Source organism: Natator depressus, chromosome 11, assembly GCF_965152275.1.
Source record: "Natator depressus isolate rNatDep1 chromosome 11, rNatDep2.hap1, whole genome shotgun sequence".
Taxonomy (NCBI): Eukaryota; Metazoa; Chordata; order Testudines; family Cheloniidae; genus Natator; species Natator depressus.
The window spans coordinates 52492230-52516908 of record NC_134244.1 but is presented as its reverse complement, the minus strand read 5'-3'; the positions used below and the strand labels follow the sequence as shown (position 1 = coordinate 52516908).

Genomic DNA, 24679 nt, shown 5'->3' with positions numbered 1-24679 from the left:
ATACACAGCTGAAGATATTTTTAAATTATATATTTTATACATATGAATATAGATTCTATGCACAGTACTCACAATTAAAAATTGAGCATGCAGTGCAAGTGGCAAGGCAGTCAAGCCAAAGAAAAGTCAAGCAATGCAAAAGAAAATACACCATCTAAACACATCTGAAAATAAAAGTTTGATAACTTTTTTAAAAATAAAGATTTGTTTTCATAAACAGTAAATGCAGATTCGATAAGCATCTGTTCCAAGAAACTTCTTCACTCAATATGAACAAGCAACAATGGATGGAAAACTTTAAATGGAAACATTAAAAGTGTGTTTTAGCCAGAATGTTTGTCATTATTTAGGTAGAAACAGAACATAAAAATACACATCATTGTACTGGAACTTAGGTTAATTATATGGAATTACGTTAGAAGTTCTACATGGCGAGAACCATGTGTTTACTTATTTTTAAAGTGTTTAGCAAATTTTGGGGTGCTTAAAAATTACTCAGTTAACACTTTATGGCATTTATGAAATGGAAAAAAAAGGGAGAACAGACAGCATGGACTCCAGTGGTTGTGCCTTCGCCATATCCTTTTAAGTTCCCTCCACCATTTCCACAACAATCTCCAGGCAACCATCTTATTTACAGCACCAACAGTGCTTTTTTGTCCTCTGTCCAGGACCTATGGGGAACAGAGATGTCCCCTCCCTTGAGGCCTCCATGTAACTGAGCTCAACTAGCCCTGGTCCCCTCTCTTTTCTCTCCCCACGGGACTTCCTTCCTGCCTCCTTATTAGCCTTGGGCTAATTGGCTCCTTAACCCAGCCAGCCAGATTGTCTAATTACCTCCATCAGCTTTCTGAAGGGAAACTAACTAACACCTGCGTGTTCAAAGTGCAGGCTCACCTGGGTAAGCATGGTGGATACTCTGTATCTGAGTTCCATAGCCCAGAGTCTGAACTACATGCTTCCACCTCAGAAGAGGTCAAGGCAGGAGGCCTGACACTTAAGGGGGTGCATTCAGAGACCATGAAGGGGACAGAGGCGCAGCCGGCCCTGCAACTGTGACATATTGCTCCATCTGGGTAAGCTGTATAAAGCCACCAGCAACCTTTGAGACTTATCAGGGGCTCATATTCCCTACAAGTGCCTTGAATCCCCTTTGAGCCTTAGGAAACTCAACAGCCCCCTTGGGATGCCCTTAGATGCTTTTTTTTTAAAAAGGCTCTCTTTTCTATTGACAAGCCTCTCTAGTGTTCATGTTACACTTTAAGGTCTAACTCTGCCAAAATGGGAGCCAAAGATTTCTTTTTTTCTAAATGAAAGCTAACATCTCCAGCAGTCATTTGACACACTGTACTAAATGCACATTTTCTAACATTATTAAAGTGGTAATCATTTTTACAGTTTCACATTAAACTAAATTTTGATCCTGAACACTAACTAGTTTGCAGATTTTTTCCTACAAAGTGGGGGACAAAAGTTAGAAGAATTTTGGAACTTGTATGTTTAACCCATCTATTTTTACAGTTACCTAACTCAGAGCTATTAAGAGACAAGGCTTGTGATATTGGCTCATGTCTTATATCTCTTCAAATTTTATAGAGGACTTCTACCTCTACCCAAATAAAACTTGTCAGTTCTGAGGTAGTTATGACTATGTGTCAATTACAGAGTGCGAACCAAAACCAGGCTTAAAACTGGAACCTCAAGAGCCACTGCCGTTGTTCCATAATGCAATTAATTGTTCCCATTAAGAAACAATAACAGGAGCCAATAATCAAACAGCTCTGTTCTTTACAGCGGCAATAGATAGTTGAGCTCTGACTCAGAGGTTGAATGAGGACTCAGGGAGAGAAGACAGATCCACCAAGAACATTTGGTTCAATCTTCCCTATGTCTTCATTACATCAGGAATGAGTACTGAGACGCAGTCTTGCTGTGCTAGACAGCAACGTGGGGAAAGTCCTGAACATTTCAAGATGGCTAGGTCAGAGGTAGAAGTACAGCCGAGTGGAAAAGTAAAACTTTATTGAACAAACAAGCAATATTACAAGGCAAAAAATAAGGAAAAACAGGAAGCACCCTCAAGTTATGAAATAACCATACAAGCCGGGAGCATATGAATACTTATTCAATTTAGGTTATGACTATGACCTCACACAAGAAGTCTCCTCAAGTTATTATACTGAAACATCAAATATGCAAGCTTCAAAAAAAAGTAAAACTTCAACATGTGTTCAGCACCATACAAGTTAATTCCTGATCAGAGTTGCTCCCACATGCCATGCACAAACAATCCAAAGCAAACACTAAAGGCACTGGGAAACCCAGAGGGAGATTTTATTTTAGAGTTTTAAAAAAAATGATGAAGTGAGAGGGGAACATTAAAGCTGACTTCAGTTAGCCTTTGAACCCAAGGAAATGGGCTTTCAAACTGCTAAAATATACACTGTTTATAAGTTAGAAAATCTTGTGGCCCTGTTTCATTTCTACCTTCCCACCTTTCCCCTTCTTACAGGTGAGCAAACCTCTTTGCTGCTGAACTGTAATATATTATAGGTTTCAGAGTGGTAGCCGTGATAGTCTGTATCAGCAAAAAGAACAAGGAGTACTTGTGGCACCTTAGACACTAACAAATTTATTTGAGCATAAACTTTCGTGGGCTAAAGCCCACTTCATCAGATGCATGCAGTGGAAAGTACAGTAGGAAGACACACACACACACACACACACACCCCGAACATGGAAAAAAATGGGGTTGCCATACCAACTCTAACGAGACTAATCAATTAAGGTGGGCTATTACCAGCAGGAGAAAAAACAAACAACTTTTGTAGTGATAATCAGGATGGCCAATTTCAAACAGTTGACAAGAAGGTGCGAGTAACAGTAGGGGGAAAATTAGCATGGGGAAATAGCTTTTAGTTTGTGTAATGACTCATCCACTCCTTGTAATATATTAGTTCCTGCTCTTTGCTATAATATATTAGTTTATATTGCGTTTCAAATCTGCATTTGGGGAGAGGACGAGCATTATGCCAATAAGCAAATGGAAACAGGGTAATGGAAAAAACAAAGCAAATCTATATTACATGATGAGGAGAAAAGCTTCTTTTACCTGAAATAGAGGGTGGGAAGAAGGTGAGGTAACAGGACTGAAGGAGGATGGAGGGAAGAGAGGACTTAGGTTCAGGGTTCAATATTTTATTTGCACCTCTCCTAAGAAATCTGATGGCCCCACTTTGTTTGCTTTTTATTTTTTTAGTGCCGTCAAACGTTTAAAAAAATTAATCGCACTGTTAAACAATAGAATACCATTTATTCCAATACCTTAATTAATTTTAAATATTTTTGGATATTTTCTACATTTTCAAATATACTGATTTCAATTACAACATATAACACAAAGCGTACAGTGCTCACTTTATATTAATTTTTAATACAAATATTTGTGCTATAAAAACAAAATAGTATTTTTCAATTCACCTCATACAAGTACTGTAATACAATCTCCATCATGAAATCTGAACTTACAAATGTAGAGTTATGCACAAAATAATAATTGAATTCAAAAATAAAATGTAAAACTTTAGAGCCTACAAGTCTACTCTGTCCTACTTCTTGTTCAGTCACTCAGACAAACAAGTTTGTTTACATTTGCAGGAGATAATCCTGCCCACTTCTTGTTTACAATGTCACCTGAAAGTGAGAAAAGGTGTTCACATGCACTGTTGTAGCAGGCATTGCAATACATTTACATGCCAGATGCATTAAAGATTCATATGTCCCTTCATGCTTCAACTACCATTCCAAAGGACATGCATCCATGCTAATGAGAGATTCTGCTTGATAATGATCAAAAGCAAAGCAGACCCGTGCATGTTCACTTTCCTCATTTGAGTCAGATGCCACCAGCAGAAGGTTGATTTTCTTTTTAGTGGTTTGGGTTCTGTAGTTTCCACATCAGAGTGTTCCTCTTTTAAGACTTCTGAAAGCATGCTCCACACCTCATCCCTCTCAGATTTTGGAAGGCACTTCAGATTCTTAAACCTTGGGATGAGTGCTGTAGCTATCTTTAGAAATCTTACATTAGTATCTTCTTTGCATTTTGTCAAATCTGCCGTGAAAGTGTTCTTAAAATGAACAACATGTGCTGGGTCATCATCCATGACTGCTATAACAGGAAATATATGGCAGAATGCAGGCAAAACAGAGCAGTAGACATACTATTCTCCCCCAAGGAGTTCTGTCAATTTAATTAATCCTTTTTTTTTTTTTTAAATGAGCATCACGAGCATGGAAGCATGTCCTCTGGAATGGTGGCAAAAGCATGAAGGGGCATACGAATGTTTAGTATATCTAGTACATAAATACCTTGCAATGATGGCTACAAAAGTGCCATGTGAACGCCTCTACTCACTTTCAAGTGACATTGTAAATAGGAAGCCGGCAGCATTATCTCCTGTAAATTTAAACAAACTTGCTTGTCTTAGCGATTGGCTGAACAACAAGTAGGACTGAGTGGACTTGTAGGCTCTAAAGTTTTACATTGTTTTGTTTTTCAGTAGTTACGTAATTAAAAAAAAATCTACATTTGTAAGTTGCACTTTCAGAATAAAGAAACTGCATTATGGTATTGTATTGAAAAATACTATTTCTTTTCTTTATCATTTTCACAGTGCAAATATTTGTAATAAAAATAATATAAAGTGAGCACTGCACACTTTGTATTCTGTGCTGTAATTTGAAAATGTAGAAAAACATCCAAAAATATTTAATACATTTCAACTGGCATTCTATTGTTTAACAGTGCGATTAAAACTGCTATTAATCATGATTTTTTTTTCTTTTTTAGTTAATTGCATGAGTTAACTGCGATTACTTGACAGCCATGGGCTTTTTTTTTTTTTTTTTTTTGGTTAAGGTCCAGAAGGAGGTAAGAAGGCAGACGAGTTAAAACTCGCTGGTTGAAGTTAAAAGGGGAGGGAGAACAAAACAAAACAAAACCAGGGGTGATATCATGGAATGAATCTACTGTAGACCACCAAATCAGGTGGAGGAAGATTTTAGAACAAATAGCCAAAACACAGCACAGGGTAGTAATGGGGGATTAACTACCAAGACAGCTGTTGGAAAAGCAAAATGACAAAATGTCCAATAACATCTTGTTTTAGAAAGTGGAGGAAGTAACCTAAAAGGGAGGAATTGGTTGCAAATCTGAAGGTTGAACTCAATTCGATAGAAGTGATTATGTAATGATAGATTTCATGATTTTAAAGAAAGGAAGGAGTGAGAGGAGCAGAATAAGGACATGGGACTTCAAAAAAGTAGAATTTAACAACCTCAGAGAACTGATAAGTAAGGTGCCAAGGGAGGAAAACCTGAGGGGAAAAGGCATTCAGGAGAGCTGGCCACTTCTTAAAAAGACAGTATTAAAGGCATAACGGCAACCATCTCGATGCAAAGGAAAGACAGAAAGAACAGTAAGAGGCCAATATGGCTCCATCAGGAGTTCTTTAATGACCTGAAAATCAAAAAGGAATCCTACAAAAATTGGAAACAATCACAAATTGCTAAGGATGAGTACAAAAGAATAGCACAAACATATAGGGCCAAAATCAGAAAGGCTAAGGCACAAAATGAGATACACCTAGCAAGGCACATAAAAGATAAAAAGAGGGTTTTTTAAAACATTAGGAGCATGAAAGAAATTGTAGATCCACTACTTAGCAGAGAAGGAAAGCTAATATCAAGAAGGCTGAGGTGCTTAATGCCTATTTTCCCTCAGTCTTCACTAAAAAAGCTAACGGTGAACAGATACTCAACACAATTAATATTAACAACAAATAGGAAGGAACAAAAGCCAAAATAGAGTAAGAACAGTTAATGTATTCACATCAGCAGGGCCTGATGAAATTCATCCTAGGGCACACAAGGACCTTGCTGAGGCAATCTCTCAATCATTAGTGATTATCTTCAAGAACTCACGGAGGACTGGCTGGGTCCTAGAGGACTGAAGAGCAAACACAGTACCTACTTTTAAAAAGTGGAACAAAGGGACCTGGAATCGAAGTTAGGCTGACACCTGGAAAAGTGCTGGAACAAACAAACAAACAAACACACACACACACACACAAACAAACAATCTATTTGTAAGTAGAGAGGATACTAGGGTAAATAATGAACAGACAGCATGGATTTGTCAAGAACAAATTGTGCAAAAACCAACCTAATTTCCTTCTTCGACAGGATTACTGGTCTAGTGGATTGGAGGGCGAGGGGCGGCCCCCTACAGACATGATACCTTGATTTTAATAAGGCTTTTCAGGTCACACAGCCCCACATGACATTCTTGCAGGCAAACTAGGGAAATGTGGTCCAGATGAAATTACTATAAAGTGGACACACAGCTGGTTGAAAGACCATACTCAAAGAATAGTTAACAAGAGTTTGCTGTCAAACTGTGAGGATGTCTCTAGTGGGGTTACCCAGGGGTCCATCCTGCGCCCAGTACTATTCAATAAGTTCATTAATGGCTTGAATAATGGAGAGGAGAGTGTGGTTGTAAAGTTTGCAGAGGACACCAAGCTGGGAGGGGTTGCAAGAACTCTGGAGGACAGGATTAGAATTCACAATAACCCTGATAAACTGGGGAATTGGTCTAAAATCTACAAAATGAAATTCAATAAAGACAAGTCCAAAATACTATACTTTGGAAGGAAAAAATCAAACGCATAGCTATAAAATAGGGAATAACTGGCTAGGCAGTCATACTGCAGAAAAGTATCTGGGAGTTATAGTGAATCACAAATGGCATACAAGTCAACAATGTGTTGCAGCTGTGAAAAACACTAATATTCTGGGGTGTATTAACCCCAAAAAGTCCTATCTAAGATATGGAAAATAATTGCCCTGCTCTATTCAGCACTGGTGAGGCCTCAGCTGGAGTACTGTGTCCTGTTCTAGGCACCACGCTTAAGAAAAGATATGGAAAAATTGGAGACAGTCCAGAAAATTGCAAGAAAAATAATAAAAGGCTTAGAAAACAACCTGTGGGGAAAGATTAAAATAACTGGGCATGTTTAGTCTTGAAACAAGAAGGCTGAGGAAGGACTTGATAAACAGTCTTCAAATATATTAAGGGTTGTTATAAAGAGGGTGGCGATCAATTGTTCTCCATGTCCACTGAAGGCACAACAAGACGTAACCAGTTTAACCTGCAGCAAGGGAGGCTTAGGTTAGATATTAGGAAAAACTTTCCAAGTATAAGTTGGGTGACCAGATAGCAACTGTGAAAAAAGGAGGGGGGAGGGGAGGGAAGAGAAGAATCGCCCATATAAGAAAAAGTGCCAAAAAACTGGATTGCCCCTATAAAAACGGGACATCTGGTCACCCTAAGTATAAGGATAGCTAATTTCTGGACTAGGCTGCCAAGAGAGCCTGTGGAATCCCCATCAGAGGTTTTTAAGAAAAGATTAGATGAACATCTGTCAGGATTGGTCTAGGTTTACTTGATCCTGCCTCAGCACAGGAGGCTGAACTAAATGACCTCTGGAGGTCCCTTCCAGCCCTATAGTTCTAGGATGATATTGTTTCTTCCTCTGCCATGAAAAGTTTAGAGGCTACTTCTACTGAAGGAAGTGAAGCTAAATCATCATCTTTGTTGCTGATTAATTCCAATTACAGGAACAAATCAGTGAAGATTCAAGTAGCCAAAGTAGAAAGGTCTGTATATTCACAATATGGTTAGAGAATAACCGTTTAGTGTTTATACAAGTGCCTATAGTCCGATTGGCTAGTAAAAGACATCATCTAATTGCACGTAGTTCATTATGGTGTTATATGAATATTAAGAAACAGACGTGAAATAATTATGCAAGTCAGACAAAAATAAGAGTGCACTAAATTGCAAAACTACAAAAAACTGTACAGTTATGCATCAAACTGTATAGCATTCACTGCACTCCGACTGATAAACCCCATTTCAGTGTACCATATATCATCAATAATCAGATCAATAGGTCACAGTAGTCCGCTTGTACCATGTGTATTTTGCACCAAAATATATTAAGGAAAGTTTTGAAGTTACAGTAAAAAGGGGTTCATTCTTGTATTAAGATGCTCCTCCTAAATGTACGCCATTTCTACTCATTCAAGGAGGAAAAGAATAGTGTTCAAACTACACAAGCAGACAAAATACAAGTAGTAGGGGTTGAAGTGATTTTGACTCCTCAGCAGATCTGTGAATGAGTAGACAGGGTAGAGGGACACAGGGAAGCCTTGATCAAAGCAGCATGCTTTGGGAACTGAAATAAATGTGGCTGCTGATTTAGCACTTGGCCCCAAATGCCACTTAAATGATGCACCTGGATGACAGACTTTGAAAGACTGGAGTACTCAGAGTTGAATCCTTTCCTGTCAGGAAAAGTAGGCCAAGATCAGGCCCTGCTGATAAAACTCCCACAAGCACAAATACACCAGGCCCCCTTGTCAATCATTTCCCACTTCCCCTTAACATTTCTGGATTTTAAACACGAGAAAAAGCCCACCCTGTCCAGGAATGAGGTTCAGTTTCATATGCAAACACATACTCAACCAAGTCTTTGTTATCCAGTGAACCGCTAATGGCATATACCATTTGTAGTCATGCCAGAATATAAGAGGAAGTTACTGTTAGAGCTGGATGAACAATTCACAATAATGTATTTAGGGAATGAAGCTGCCTCCCCCACAAATTACCCACAGACAGATTGTGACTTTTATGAATTAGTTCACTGTTTGAAGGTGTTCAATAAATGTTGTGTGAACAAACTTTAGTCTGAGCTGTTCACAAACTTGACTGGAACCTCCAAGTACTCAGTATTAGTGATCAGATATTCAAGCTATGTGACTGGCCAACTAACTTACATCTTCTGTTTACTGATTGGCAGGCCTAACCTTTAAATTTTTGCCCCTTAAAACAAAGGTTAGTTTCACCATGAAATTAATTTGGTTGATTAAAAGAATCTCAAGTTTGGAGTTTGCTTTCTGTAAACATCTGTACCGGTAGAACTCTGCTCAGATGTTTGAAAAAATGTGAATAAAAAGGGATGTAAACTTATTGGATGCAAAATTTGCTTTAAAAGTTGCCAAAAATATTTACCAACAATTAGAGCTTTTAAGTGAGAAAAGAAATGCAGAGTCAGACCTCATACCAGCCATTTCCAGGCACAATTAAACTGAGTTTCTCATTTTCAATCAACACATGCACTTTACCCAGTGAGCCCCAGAACCACTCAACACAAGATTACTGCAAAATCCTAGAGTAATTATTAGAACATTTGGCCTAACTCCAATTAAACTAGCCTTTATGCTTATTTTTATAGGCACAGTCTCCAGCTTTGCACTCTGGAATGCAACCCAACACCCAACTCCATTAAACTTTGTAAAAAAAAGAAAAAAAAACTTATGAAAATGTACAACATGTAACCAATTCAGTAGCCAGTGCTCTATTATGAGCACTCTTCTTTCCTCCTGTGAGCCCAAGAACATGCTGTTTTTGAAACACTGAATTGTCTCCTATTTTTTTCTCTAACAACTTAGATACCAAAATACAAATTTTGATTTCTATGCTTAAAGAGGGACTCACTTGTATGCAAACACTGAATATGCGAATTTGCCAAGATGCGTTTTAAAAGAAAGAAAGAAAAACGGGGATACAGTCATTTCTCCCTTCCCAACTCCTGAATTTTTGTAACAATCCTGTACATTTACACTTCCTACTCTGGAAGTAAACATTCTACATGCACTCAGATCTAAATCCTGACTCAGCCCAGAGGCACATAACCATGGAAGTTCCAACTTATTGAAGGCGACACAGTGCCTACAAAGGGGATGGTATACACCCAATGTCCTGCAGAGTTGAGCTCTTAGCAGATACCATTTGTAGTAGTGATGAGATGGAATTTCAGAGACGTGCAAGATGACAGCCATTGGATCGGCAACAACTCACATCCACCAACCAAACATCTGAGGGGAAAGGGCTTTGAAGGGGAGAAGAGTATTCTATTTCTCCCTCCCACCCCAGAAAGAACCCTGTAAAAATTCTATTTACTTTGTCCTTTAGCACTGGATTGGTTAATTACATGCTTTAAATTATGAGCTTACCTAAAAAGACCAGCTAACGCGTCTATGTAGCAGACGCTGCTCCCTGCAAAAATTAACTTTAAAAAATAAATACATAGTCCATGTTAGAGAGTCTATTCTCCACAGGCCAATCCCTTTGAGAGTTATAACAGGATTTTTTAACAGGGTTGTAAAACTGTAACAAATAGGTCGTTCAGACACAAACCATATATGTTACTTCACCAAAAACTGTTTAAAAACTGATGTCGACAAAGCCTTAGTTAACTGCTGTGTCGGCATAAAAGACAGTAGAATGGACAATGCTGTTTGGTTGGTTTTATAACCCCTACAGTTGAACACTGAAATGAGGGAGGAACTTGAATCTACAAATTAATCAGGAAAGACGACGTCCATTCCTATTCCCTGTGAATGGACCCTGCAGGGCCAGGTTCATGCAACAGGCATGAACTGAAGTCTGCAGGCTTTGTTCATCTCTAAGAGTAGCTCTTCAGTAGTCTCATTTTGCTCCCCATGATAGCATGCAAAACGTGAGGTCCTATATGTTAAAACATACATTACTTCCAGCTGTAACAAGGGATTCATTGTGTTCAAGCTTAAGTCTAAAAAAAGAAGTGAAAAAATGTATTTCACGGGGTTCAGATTTTGTGATGAAAGGGGAGAAGTGGGGGCTGGTTTTTTGCTGTTTAAACAATAAACAGGAAATGCAGTAATAAACAAAACTCTGTCCACATGCAATTTTAAAAAGCATCAGGAAACAAAATCGTGGGGGTGAAATTTACATAGCTGCAAAATACAATTGATCTGGACCTGAAATAACATTCCTTGAATTGCTTAGTACATAAAATTATTAAATATCACAAACCAGATAACCAGTCTACTCAACAGTACATTACTTGGCACTTCCTTGAAACAGCTATTGCTTTTATTGGCTATGAATTAAATATTTTAATATAGTAAATACTCTGCTTTCATCTAAACGGTTCCATCTTTAATAGGTGGATTAGTAAACTGAGTTTTTTAAGACCAAACAATAAAGTGATAAGTAAAGTCGGTTGAAATATCATTTATCCTTCCTATCCAGCCTACAAAAACAGGAGTTGAACTACCTGTTTGAAAGGTCTTTTTGCTTAGCAGCAAACTTTTCAGCAAAATGTATTTAAGTGTCAGGATTTTCCACCTGGAAGGCAAATGTTCCCATACTACTGAAGAAAATGACACCTTCCTTTATTTGCCAAAGCAAATAATACAGTTAATTACTCTGCACTAATACTTTATCACCTTAGCCAACAGAATTAGAATTTTGAGAAGCTAAATCGCTTGATGTAACTGCCTCAAAGAATGCATTTTTGAAGTGACTGAAAACAGTACATAATTCAGGTAGTTTTTATTCTATACATTTTTTTAAAAAATTAAATTAGACATTTGGTATACAAGTCTGACTTATCTCCAGAAAAAATGTCCAATCTCCCAAAGTTCAGTAAAAATACACAAACTTTTTCTATTCTATACTCCCTAAAATTGAGGTGCTTCAACAATCCACTCCCTAATGGCAAGCAAGCATCTTTCCTAAGTGAACATCTGCGGCAGAATCTAGGGTTTCTTCACAGAATAAGTTTCTAGCCCTTATAGTTAAGAAAACAACCTTCCAAACATGAACCGAGGATAAACCAGCACTGTACTATGTTCTTAAGTCTGCACACAAACAGTGACAGCACCTCTTCTGCTCTTCATGTTTTCACTTTGCTGTAACAGAGTAAAAACTGATCAGGCTAGTTAGTTTTCACCCTACTGTTGGGAATCCATGGTCAACGCTGAAACTGACAAGAATCAGGTCAATTACACGGTGCTACATCTTGAGAAAGCTGCGAGCAGCAGCAGCGGCACTACTAGCCCGGATGGGCAGGGAAGCACTAGACGTGCTATTCACTGGGGAGGACCACCCAGAAAAAGGCTAGGAGAACGGCAGATTATCAGAGTCCCTCTCACGCACCCTCCTCCATCTGGGGATGGAAGGGAGAGAGGGGAAAAAATACATCCTTCTTCAAGGAGCCAAAGGAAGCTTCACATTTTAGTTTTTTAATGCTTGATTAGCAGAGACTACAAACAACAGAGCTCCCTTAAGGAGAGAATTCCTCACACAGCACCTTGAAAGGAATCCTTCTCCTCTCCCTGCATCTGGGGGATCACCTTGGCTGCTCCTCTCAACACTACCTGTGACAATGCGAACTACTTATCTTACTTTAGTCCTCAGCTATTAGGTGACTAGTCAATTCTTCAAGCCCTATATGTGAAAAGAGTGGATGGGTATGGCTAAGCGAGCAGATGTGGGCAACAGCATGTGTGTGGATATGGGTGGGAGAAGAAAGTGAAAGAGTGATTTTGGAGGAGAGAGAAGCAGTAAAGAATATATAGTGGAGCAGGGAGAACACATAACATAGGGGAATAAAGAGACACATAAAGGGAGTGGAAAGAGAGGAAATAAATACAGAAAGCAATGCAGATAAAGCACTATCTGTTATAGGATAGAAAGGAGAAAGTGGAATTAAGTCATGGAAGGACTGAATGCATAACAATCAAGAAACATACTATAAGTAACATTTTGAACAATTAAATAGAAAGTGTATCTAGGATAAACTAAAATTAAATATGGTACACAACTCTTTTATTCCATTAAGTTGCAGGTGCTATGGCTTAGAGAGCCTGGCTCCACTTCGGCTCATAGCTTTCATCTTCTATCTATTAAGTACATTTTTCAAGCACTGCCTTTCATTCAGTGATCTAAAAGCTCTTGAACCACATTACACACACATTGCCCCACTGACATAGGTATACTATATACATTTTAAAAAGGAAGGAACTAAGACACAGAAGTAATGCATCTTTATAAGCCCACTCAAAGAACCAGTCGTAGAACTGGGCTCAGGACAGGAGTCCTATTTTCAATCCCTGATGTAACCATTAGAACATACTTCTGCTTCCTAATTTATCACCTCTCAAAGATAAATACAAATGAAGATTTTGATTAATCCCACACATATCCAAGTTTACAAACCACGTTTCCAGCTGCAAGCAGAACTACACATGCTTGTGTACATGCTTTGTTTGCAAGCGACAACATTTCATGTTTCAGCTAATCCCTATAGAGTAATTCCATTAAGAAAAGGAGTACTTGTGGCACCTTAGAGACTAACCAATTTATCTGAGCATAAGCTTTCGTGAGCTACAGCTCACTTCATCACTTCACTTCATGCTCAAATAAATTGGTTAGTCTCTAAGGTGCCACAAGTACTGCTTTCCTTTTTGCAAATACAGACTAACATGGCTGTTACTCTGAAACCAGTAATTCCATTAACACTCTAAATTTGTACGGTTTATACACCATATCAATGATACTCATCCTGTGGATCATGAAAAGAGATGCCAATCAGACTACTTATATCCCACCTTCCATAGAAGCAGATTTGCTTGAAAATGTGTCTTCTTGATACAATTGAGGATCAAACTATTTACATTGTTAATTCCCAAAGTGTCTTCTTTTAAAAGTGATGGGATCCAAATCCCATCTTTAGAACAACATGTGAACCTGTGCAAAGGATTCTAAACACCTCTGAGGAAGAAGAGAAGCAAGTGACTGAATACAGGAGGGCCTAGGTCACAATTTAAAAAAAAAAAAAAAAAAAAAAAGTGTTAAGTACCTCCAGCTAATGTAATTATACATACCATGGCGTGCAGTAGACATGCACGCCCTACACAACATAATTCTAAACACTTTTTTTAAAAGGAGGATTAAATAGCCCCCCAACGAGATATTTGTGCAGCATGTACTTACATATATTTCACTGTGGTCAAAGCGCTTTTTTAGGTTGTTAATGAATGAATCTTCACTGAGAGGTTCTAAAAGGACCATATCTCCCACTCCAATCATGTTGTCTAGAAGTGACGTCTTCACCTCCATTTTGGCCATTTTCCTCTATTGGGAGAGAAAAAACAATTTGAGCACCATTAATTTGAAAGGGTCTATTTATTCACATTTATAGGAGCCATCCAGGAGTTTGGCTGAACATCATGCAGGAACATAAATACATCGAGTGTCATTTCTATTCAATGTTTTTCAAAATGTTATATTTTTAAATCTAGAAAGGTCAGAATTCACAACAATTCAAAGCAATGTGGACATAAAACAAAGGCACCCAAAACAGCCCACAAAGTCCTATGACGCAGCCCTTGTTTACTATATATCAGATATTGAGAGGCAATTCAAGCTAAAGATTCCAACAGGTCAGAACCCAAGATTCCTTTATTTGTTTTCATGGAAGATGAGCTAGAAACAAGTAAATGTTTTGATTTGCAGTTAATTCATATGGATATATTTCAAATTTAGGGCCCAATCCTGAAGTTCCTATGCAAGCAGATTTTCCAGAGACTTAATGAAGAGTTCCCACTTTTAAGTCAATTGTTTTTAAAACTGAAAATCAAGAACTGAATTGCAACTTATGCATACAATCCAGACTTTTTGATTACAATAAATATGTTCAAGTGTACGCAAACCCAACTTTCTACTGACTTTTAGAATGCCCAGACATTCATAAAAAGTCACTGCTTTTTATGGGCTTACTGTCCATATTCTAATTTGATTCAACTTTTCCCATCTTTACCTTCCCTCCACTACTCCAAACAATCTTTTAGATTCTTAAAAGTAAAACCACTTATTTGACTTAAGTCAGACAAGAAAGCTATTCTAAACTATACATTGCATTTCCCATGTTTTTGGCTTTATTAATAGAATCTTTCCTTAGTATTCACAGCATAATAGTCTGGATTGTCTACCATCCAATCACTGTAGAACTATAGCTTTACTGTTCTTTGTCAAATAATTAATTTTCTTAACAACTCCTTTCAACTGGAGTGCAGACACTCAACAATTTACTTCCAACTTCATTTGCTGAAACCATAGATAATTTCCTGAACAGATCTTTTCAATTCAAATAGAAAATAAACGGCTCCGAAACTATGGGCATGTCTACAAAGAAAGAAAAACCCACAACTGGCCCATGCCAGCCGACTCAGACTCACAGGGCTTGGGATGCGGGACTGTTTCACTGCCATGTAGACTTCAGCTAGAGCCTGAGCTGTGGGACCCTTCTACCCCGTAGTCCGAGCCCCACAAGTCCAAGTCAGCTGGCAGAGGACAGCTACAGGTTTTTCTTTGCTATGTAGACATACTCTAAACTTCCCTTAATAGGGACAGGAGAAAATTGAGGAACAGGGTCAAGCTGAGGAATTCATCTTCACATGTAAACGTTTTTACAACAAAATTAAATAATTTATCATAGACTGCATTGTAAATGCTGAACTACAGATAGGTGAACAGCCTTGCGACATCACAAACTCAAGTAAGTTTTGCGATTATTGTACAGCCATGCAAATTTATAACAGTAGAATGAATAGTCATACTAATGAGCAGTGACCAGTCAGTAATAAGTATCTGGACTGTCATCTTCTGTCGATTCCTCCACAACGAATTCTAGTTTTGTGTTATTTTTTCTTGTTTTCTTATGAAAACTAGTTTAAATAAAGTTTCTGCAGGGGATTAGTAGTTTATACAGTCAGTGGTAAGCAAACTGTTTGCATATTTACTACCATCACATTTACATGATTTCCCATAAAAAATAATCTGAAACTATTCAGTCCAGACTATCCCTTTACCTCCTATTTGCATCTATGACCACTGCATAATTATGCACTATTTGATTTTTGAGTTGTAGTTCAGATATCCCTCAAATCATCAACCCAGACTCAAGGCATGTTTGATGTTATTCCAAGTTCAACCAAGAAAACTTGCAGCTCCACCGGAAGTTAACAGAAGTAATAGTTACAAGACTCCCAACTTTAACCAAACCTGGGAACCTTCGAAATTCACATGGATATGTGAAAGCTGTCTCATATTCATGCTGGACTGTGGTAGACAACTGTTGGTAGGTCAGTCTTGCTAAACAAACAAGAGAGCATTTCCTTGCATATTGGAGAAAGCCATTTCATCAAAATCTTGGTTTAGTCCTAAAAAAACCTTAGCTCCTGAATTAGTATAAAAAGTATATTAAAATGCCCCCCAAAAAGTCATGCCATAGATATGACTTAGATTTGTAAATCTTTTCCACTCATCCCCATCAAACTACTTTTTAGAAACCACTGGTCTGACTTTAAATTGTATATTTACTCTCCATGGAATTTTTCTCTGCAACTAATGTTCAACTATTTTGTATGAGCTGTTATTAAAAAAAAAAGTCCTCCTCGAATATGTAATTTATTAAATATTGAGTCAGTACCAAAAAAAAGTTCAGCTAGCACAAAACCCTAATATGGTCAACTGTAACCTAAAATTTAAGTCTAGCCAGTAGGTCTCATTTACCACTCTGAAATTACAAACCACCTACCATGCTAAACGCATCATTGCTATGGAATTTCAAGACCAGGAGTACACAAGCCGTTAAGCCTATCCATATACTGCTCAACTAAGAGGCACTTACAAAAGGAGGGCACCAAGTAACCAGTCCCAGTATTCAAAGCAAGAACAGTGCATGACTTACAGAGATCAGTCCACTGATAGTATTTGAGAAAGAAGTGAATAAACCTTGTGAACTCCTAAGACTTTTTTGCCGTAATCTAGCATCATAGTATCATTGGTCATTTCTATCAGCTTTAGAACAGGAAGATATTACTGACCTAGATAGTAAAACTGGGACAATATGCTGGCTACACAGTGTGATTCAACAATTTTTTTCTAAATCAATCTCAGTAATTTAAAGGACATGTTTGAAGGCCTAACGTTTGCCTTACATTGAAAGTGATATGATCCAAAAATATTCTACAATCCAAATGGTTTAAGCCACCATTTTCAGATCCTATCGGCAATCCTTACTCTGGCACAGTTGTCACAACGGAGGATTTAAGCAAGCTTGCAGGATGGATTTAGTTTAGAAAGAGGACAGAGAGGAAGCAACTGGAAAAGGATTTTCAGTATACAGATATTGTTAAGAAGAACCAACAATAATGCAAAACACACATTAAACAATTAGACTTATACTAATAGAATAGAATGGTGGGGAAGAGGCATTAAAACAGCATCATTAAGGTTTGTAAAGCAGTTTGAAAGCGCATGGTGCACTGTAAATGCCAAGTATTATTATTGCTAAAGAAAGAGGACTTTGGAGAAATACTAAGCTATATATCAGTATATCAGTAGAAAACCAGAAGTCCTCTGTTGCACTGGTAAGGGAATAAGTTTCAGCCAAGACATTTATAAATGGATCTGTAAACTTTGGAGCTCAAATCCATGTTAGGCATCTAATTAAATTGCCTCGTTTTTAAAGGTGCTGAGCACCCAGCAGCTCCCATCAACCTGAAATAGAGCTAATGTGTTCTCAAAGTCACCCAACTTCCTAAATAGAGACTTATTTTTGAAAGTCTTTGCCCTTCAACTATAAAGCAATGGTACCCTTCTGGAATGGATTAGGTAAAGCTAATGTTGCCAAGCTTAAAAACAAAACCTCACTGCCACTAGCCAGCATTAGCCAGTGCTGTGGATGGCACTTATAAAAACAGAACAGACAAGTTGGTTAAATGTCAGATGTGTTAAAATTATGTTTTGCTTTTTTATATAAACACAAGAATGACTTTTGCTTTGGTTATTTCTCTACGCAAATTACTGACCTGAGAAAGATTCATAGAGGTACTGAAATTGTGTAGTATTAAGATGGTAGAAAAGCTTAATAAATATAACCTAAATAGAAATGGCAAACCCCAGATTTACCTAACGCATTTACAGCTGTATCAAGCTTGTTTGGATACACTGTATGAAACAGAGTTGTGTAAAGTTTACAGTTGTAAATTATTAAGTTTTAGTATAACAAGAAGTTGGCTCAGAACAAAACACTTACACTCTGCTAATCAGATTTTTCCCCAAATATTTTCTGAACTCTCCCACACCCACTTGCTAGTTCCCTCCCCTATTAATCTTCCTCATCATCCCCAGAGTATACTCCATCTCCATCCCACAATACCATCCCTGTTCTCTTCCTATTCACTGGCAGCTTCCTCCTTCCTCACTCTTCCTCCTGGCCCTGTTCCCACTTAACTTGCATAGATTTCAATGAATTTTACATTATAAAAAAGCACGTTCAATTGTCTAGAATCTTGTCTATATTAGATAAAAACATGCTGCAACAAGCCAAGAAAAACCTTGGGCTTGCAATACTAGTTCAATGTTTTGTGTCCACACGCTGTTGTGATGCAAGGTGTTTTCCACGCACCGCTTTTATCTAATCATTACAATGCCTGGGATAACTTTATTCGTGTCTAGCTGGAACACTGCAGTCAACAATGATTCTCTCCTGTCCCCACGCAGTCTAGGAAAGAAGCCATAAAGCTTTGCAGTCTAGCATTGGCTTCTAGTGCCCCTATCCAATGACTCCTCCTCTATGTTCAACTTACTCTCTACTCTCTTTATGCTCCTGTTCTTCTCTCATAGACCACTCTTATTAGATCAGAGTCTTCCCTCCCATTGCAATAAATTCCATTTGCTTGGTCAATACAGACATATTTGTTCCCTGAACCCTAATCTGAGTGTTAGCACAGATTTTCGCTTAAAAATAAAAAAAAATAAGAACAGCCATACTGGGTCAGACCAAAAGTCCATCTAGCCCAGTATTCTGTCTTCCAACAGTAGCCAATGCCAGGTGCCACAGAAGGAATGAACAGAACAGGTAATCATCAAGTGATCCATTCCCTATCACCCATTCCCAACTTCTGGCATACAGGGGCTAGGGACACCATCCCCGCCTATCCTGGCTAATAGCCAGTGATGGGCCTATCCTCCATGAACTTACCTAGTTATTTTTTTAATCCTGTTATAGTCTTGGCCTTCACAACATCCTCTGGCAAAGAGTTCCACAGACTAACTGTGCATTGTGTGAAGAAATATTTCGTTTTGTTTTAAACCTGCTGCCCATTCATTTCATTTGGTGATCCCTAGTTCTTGGGTATGAGGAGTAAATAACACATCCTTATTTACTTTTGCCACACCAGACATGCTTTTATGGACCTCTATCGTATCCCCAATTAGTCATCTCTTTTCCAAGCCGAAAAGTCCCAGTCTTACTAATCTCTCCTCATATGGAAGCTGTTCCATACCCCTAATCATTTTTCTTGCCCTTTTCTGTACCTTTTCCAACTCCAATATATCTTTTCTGAGATGGGGCAACCAGATCTGCAGGCAGTATTCAAGATGTGGGTGTACCACTTCAGAATAGGAATCTTGTCAAACTTTAACGTCCAACCAGCTCACAGTAACAGAACTGGCAGATAACTGAGGAACATGAAACTTACATGTATGATCAAATCCTGCATTCTAGTTTTCGTGTTACTGTGCTGAGCAGCCAGGAAATGGATCTGAAACGGTTTTGTTCTGCATTCTGAAGCTTAATTTATATTTTTTAACATTGAGGAAGGGGGCATTTTAAAACCCAAAAAAATATTTTTCCTATTTTTGAAAGTAAGATGGGTGAAGCCCAAAGTCACCCACCCATAAGGGTGTCAATTCATAAAAATTGTGATGGACATTACCATAATTTTGCATATATAGACAACCACGAACAATCAATTAATACAAATTCCTTATCAAAACAAAGACTATTTTATAGTCTAGACAACACTGCATTAAGACTTCAAGTGCAAAATTTAAGATCGGATACACTTCACAAGACTTACAGTAAGTTTACACATAGATGAACAGTCTTAAAATACTTAAAATAATAAATGATAGACCATTTCACAAGCATTTTTAGGAATCAACTAAAGGAACTGCAGCAGAACTGAACATTTTAATGAGCGCCAAATAATACTGTAAAAAGAAGCCCAACACAACAAAAGAGGCTAAAGCCAAGCAAAACGCGTACAGTTAAAGTCACTCACCCCTCTTCAAAGGAGGAAGTATAATACTATTTGTATTAAGGACTCCCATACATAATGACACTGCCAGAGCTTTCCTATGCCATCCAAAAATATGATGTAATAATCAAGCATTGCACATCTACAGGAAGCTGGTGACAATTAATATACCTCTTCACTTATTGCTAGGGCCCTACCAAATTCACAGTCCATTTTGGTCAATTTCACAGCTGGGGAAGGGGTGTGGTTAAAATTAGTCAATTTCATGTTTGCAGACATTTACATCAGAAATTTCAGTATTGTTACCCTAGGGGTCCCAAAGGCGGTCAGGGTCACAAGGCTATTGCAGGGGAGTCTGGGGACTGCCACCCTCATTTCTGCCCTGCTGCTGGCAGGGACGTTGCCTTCAAAGCTGGGCAGCCAAAGAGGAATGTTGCTGGCTGAGCACCCAGCTCTAAAGCCAGCACCACCACCACCAGCAGCACAGAAGTGAGGGGTGGAGGTGGGTTACCATATGTCTGGTTTACCCAGCAGTCTCCCACCTGACAGCTGGAGCCATAGCCACCTCGCGGGGGGGGGGGGGGGGGGCGGGGGGGCGCAATAGCTGGAGCTGCCCCTGTGAGGGGTGGGGAGAAGAGCACGCATAACAGCTGAAGCCACAGAGCTTCCTGCAGCTGGGAGATATCCTGGAGGTGAGTCTGACCCGGCCCTGCAGGGGAAAAGGAAGTCTTGTTCCTCCTCACCCTTGCGGACTAGCAGCAGGAGCCCTGTGCAGGGTAAGAGCCCCTGGCTGGATGCCAGATTTCACTAGGGAGATTAGATTTCACGGTCTGGAACACATTTTTCACACCTGTGAATTTGGTAGGGCCCTACCTATTGCACAGCAGCTATTATTGGCAGGGTATATCAGTTAATTGTTTTCCTCCTCGACTGCTGCTGCAGTGAAAGAGGACATTGTAGTGCCTCAGTACCCAAAGTTCTCCTGACAGCATATGTAGTGCTGGACTCAAGCACACCTGCAGTTTCAGGATAGTTAAAAAAAAGTAGTCCTTGCCATCTAGTCTACTCTCTATAGAAAACATTTGTGAAATTAAAGGCCAAGTTATCAGCGACACCAACAACTTGAAATCTAGGACGAGTTAGAAGTAGCTTTAGGTACCATACCTGGCCCTCTGCCTCCCTGTCAGTTTTTGTGATTTTGCAATCCCACTTACATATGTTTCATTTCCCTGTCACTGCATAATATACCCACACAAATAAAGTAAACTTTCTGACCACATTCAGGAAACAGTGAAAATGACTAGATACACAATGCTGCCAAATGGACACAAGTGAAACTGAGAAATGGGGAAAATGCTAATCTTTTTTTGTCAGAGTAATTTTGTGGCACATCTGACAAAAGCAGGCAAAAAAAAATTCAGAAAGAATTAGGATTTGGAAGTTGATGGTGTTCCTTTATACAAAAAAACCACATGCCACTGCCCTCAAGCTGATGCACAGAATACATATATACAGGAAAGAGCATGCTGATAGGGAAACAGCCCCTGTTGGGCACAGCGACGACAATCTAGATTCGTGGCACACTCACTGACTAAGAAAACTATGGTGCTCTGTTCACCCAACATCAGAGCACTAAGAATCCAGCATGTAATGAACTGCTGATTCTAACCCAGGAAAACATTAGCAAGGGTTGTTGACTCCCCAACTCTTCAGTCTTTGGGACAGAGCAGGGCACAGTGGAGCAGCAGCATTGTGGATGTAACCTTTCTGTTGCCTGGATCTCTTCTTCAGGGAGAGAGCCTATAGCCTCCTGCTTCTCCCAAGATTGTTCAAAGATGCTGAGATGTGGCAATGAAAGGACTGAGGAAAAGAGCAGGGTAGGGACGACAACTGCCAAACAGCAAGAGGACTTTGGAGCCCAGTGACTTCCTGCTCGAAGGAGAGTAGGTTCAAAACCCTCTGACAGGTATGTGGTAGACCAGGGATCAGCAACCTCCGGCACACAGCCCACCAGGGTAAGTCCCCTGGCGGGCCGGGCCAGTTTGTTTACCTGCCCCGTCCGTGGGTTCGGCCGATCACGGCTCCCACTGGCCGCGGTTCGCCGCTCCATGCCAATGCAGGCTGCAGGAAGCAGGGGCCAGCACATCCCTCAGCCCATGCCACTTCCTGCAACCCCCATTGGCCGCAGTTCACCGCTCCAGGCCAATGGGAGCTGCAGGAAGCAGCATGGGCCGAGGGATGTGCTGGCCCCTGCTTCCTGCAGCCCGCATTGGCATGGAGCGGCGATCGGCCGAACCTGCGGACGCGGCAGGTAAACAAACTGGCCGGGCCTGCCAGGGGGCTTACCCTCACGGGCCGCATGCCAAAGGTTGCCAATCCCTGTTGTAGACCAAGGATATTATACAAGTTAAAACACTTCCTTTGGTCCTGTACACTGCCTTAAGCTTTGGCCAACAGATGACCATTTTATGAACACCTTTTTCCCCATCAGGCAATAGTTTACTGCAGTTACACTCTGAACCAGTCAATATTTGCCATTTTAAAGAAGTTTGCAATTTTGGCTTTGTTTTAAAATTAAACAATGCTTGTTATGTCTTATCTAGAATTGAAAAGACACTTCTAAAACTTTGCTCAATGTTTTGTTAGTTTTCAGTAAGCGTCAAACATTCAGAGGACTTCACAGATTCCTCAACTAGTTAACCACAAACGGGTTCAGTAAATTATGAAAGCTAAACAAGAGATAGTGAGGTATATTTATTTATATTAAGAGTGAGGGAATGTTTTTATTAAGAGTCAATTAAACAGCAACAATTTCTAATGCTTAGCAATGTTTGTGTCAGCATAAAGACAAAACACTCACCCCACTCATCCAAAAATATTGTCACAACAGAAAAGGCAACAACAGCTGTTGGCTGGTACTATGAGATTCTCCACGTTTCTCAAGTGGTAGAAAAGTTATGCAATATTATATTGAGGAAGTATGTTTTAATTTGTGTATGCATTAAAATGAAGTCATGAAAGGGGACAGAGAACAATTGCACAGGGAAACAATCTCAATTCCCAGCTACTGAGAATCCAATGTCACAACATTAGTGGTCAGTTGCCATAAGAATTCTATAGCAAAAGACACACTAAATTGGGTTAGTGTTCTGTTATTTTCTTTGTTAGGCCTGTCCTGTAGTAGGTGACTTCTGGGAACTCTTCTGGCTCTATCAATCTGTTTCTTCACTTCCGCAGGTGGGTATTGTAGTTGTAAGAATGCTTGATAGAGATCTTGTAGGTGTTTGTCTCTATGTCTGAGGGGTTGGAGCAAATGCGGTTGTATCGCAGAGCTTGGCTGTAGACAATGGATCGTGTGGTGTGGTCAGGGTGAAAGCTGGAAGCATGTAGGTAGGAATAGCCGTCAGTAGGTTTACGGTATAGGGTGGTGTTTATGTGACCATCGTTTATTAGCACTGTAGTGTCCAGGAAGTGGATCAAAGAAAATAATAGAACGCCACTAGCCATCACCTTCAGCCCCCAACTAAAACCCCTCCAACGCATTATTAAGGATCTACAACCTATCCTGAAGGATGACCCAACACTCTCACAAATCTTGGGAGACAGGCCAGTCCTTGCCTACAGACAGCCCCCCAACCTGAAGCAAATACTCACCAGCAACCACATACCACACAACAGAACCACTAACCCAGGAACCTATCCTTGCAACAAAGCCTGTTGCCAACTGTGCCCACATATCTATTCAGGGGACACCATCACAGGGCCTAATAACATCAGCCACACTATCAGAGGCTCGTTCACCTGCACATCCACCAATGTGATATATGCCATCATGTGCAAGCAATGCCCCTCTGCCATGTACATTGGTCAAACTGGACAGTCTCTACGTAAAAGAATAAATGGACACAAATCAGATGTCAAGAATTATAACATTCATAAACCAGTCGGAGAACACTTCAATCTCTCTGGTCACGCGATTACAGACATGAAAGTTGCGATATTACAACAAAAAAACTTCCAAACCAGACTCCAGCGAGAGACTGTTGAATTGGAATTCACTTGCAAATTGGATACAATTAACTTAGGCTTGAACAGAGACTGGGAGTGGCTAAGTCATTTGCAAGGTAACCTATTTCCCCTTGTTTTTTCCTAACCCCCCCCCCCCCCCCAGACGTTCTTGTTAAACCCTGGATTTGTGCTGGAAATGGCCCACCTTGATTATCATACACATTGTAAGGAGAGTGATCACTTTAGATGAGCTATTACCAGCAGGTGAGTGGGGTGGGGCGAGAGAAAACCTTTTGTAGTGGTAAACACCCATTTTTTCATGCTTTGTGTGTATAAAAAGATCTTCTATACTTTCCACAGTATGCATCCAATGAAGTGAGCTGTAGCTCATGAAAGCTCATGCTCAAATAAATTGGTTAGTCGCTAAGGTGCCACAAGTACTCCTTTTCTTTTTGCGAATACAGACTAACACGGCTGTTACTCTGAAACCTATATTTTTCAAGATATTTAAGACCTATTCACTTGCAAAACAACTGATAGTAGCTCAGGTAAATTCCATAACTAGAAGTATTTAACTAAACTCTCTTAAAGTTCACTATCCTATGTG

At 39.4% G+C, this 24679-nt stretch overlaps 1 protein-coding gene across 4 annotated transcripts in view; it reads right to left on the bottom strand.

Moving 5' to 3' along the window:
* MYO1B (myosin IB) overlaps nt 1–24679 on the bottom strand; it is a 181028-nt gene that overhangs the window by 138282 nt on the left and 18067 nt on the right. For all 4 annotated transcript variants that reach the window (XM_074967790.1, XM_074967788.1, XM_074967791.1 and 1 more), the window contains exon 2: nt 13949–14089. In XM_074967790.1, the coding sequence (XP_074823891.1) occupies nt 13949–14083 (135 nt within the window). In that variant the 5' untranslated portion in view covers nt 14084–14089. The remainder of the gene's footprint in view (nt 1–13948; nt 14090–24679) is intronic.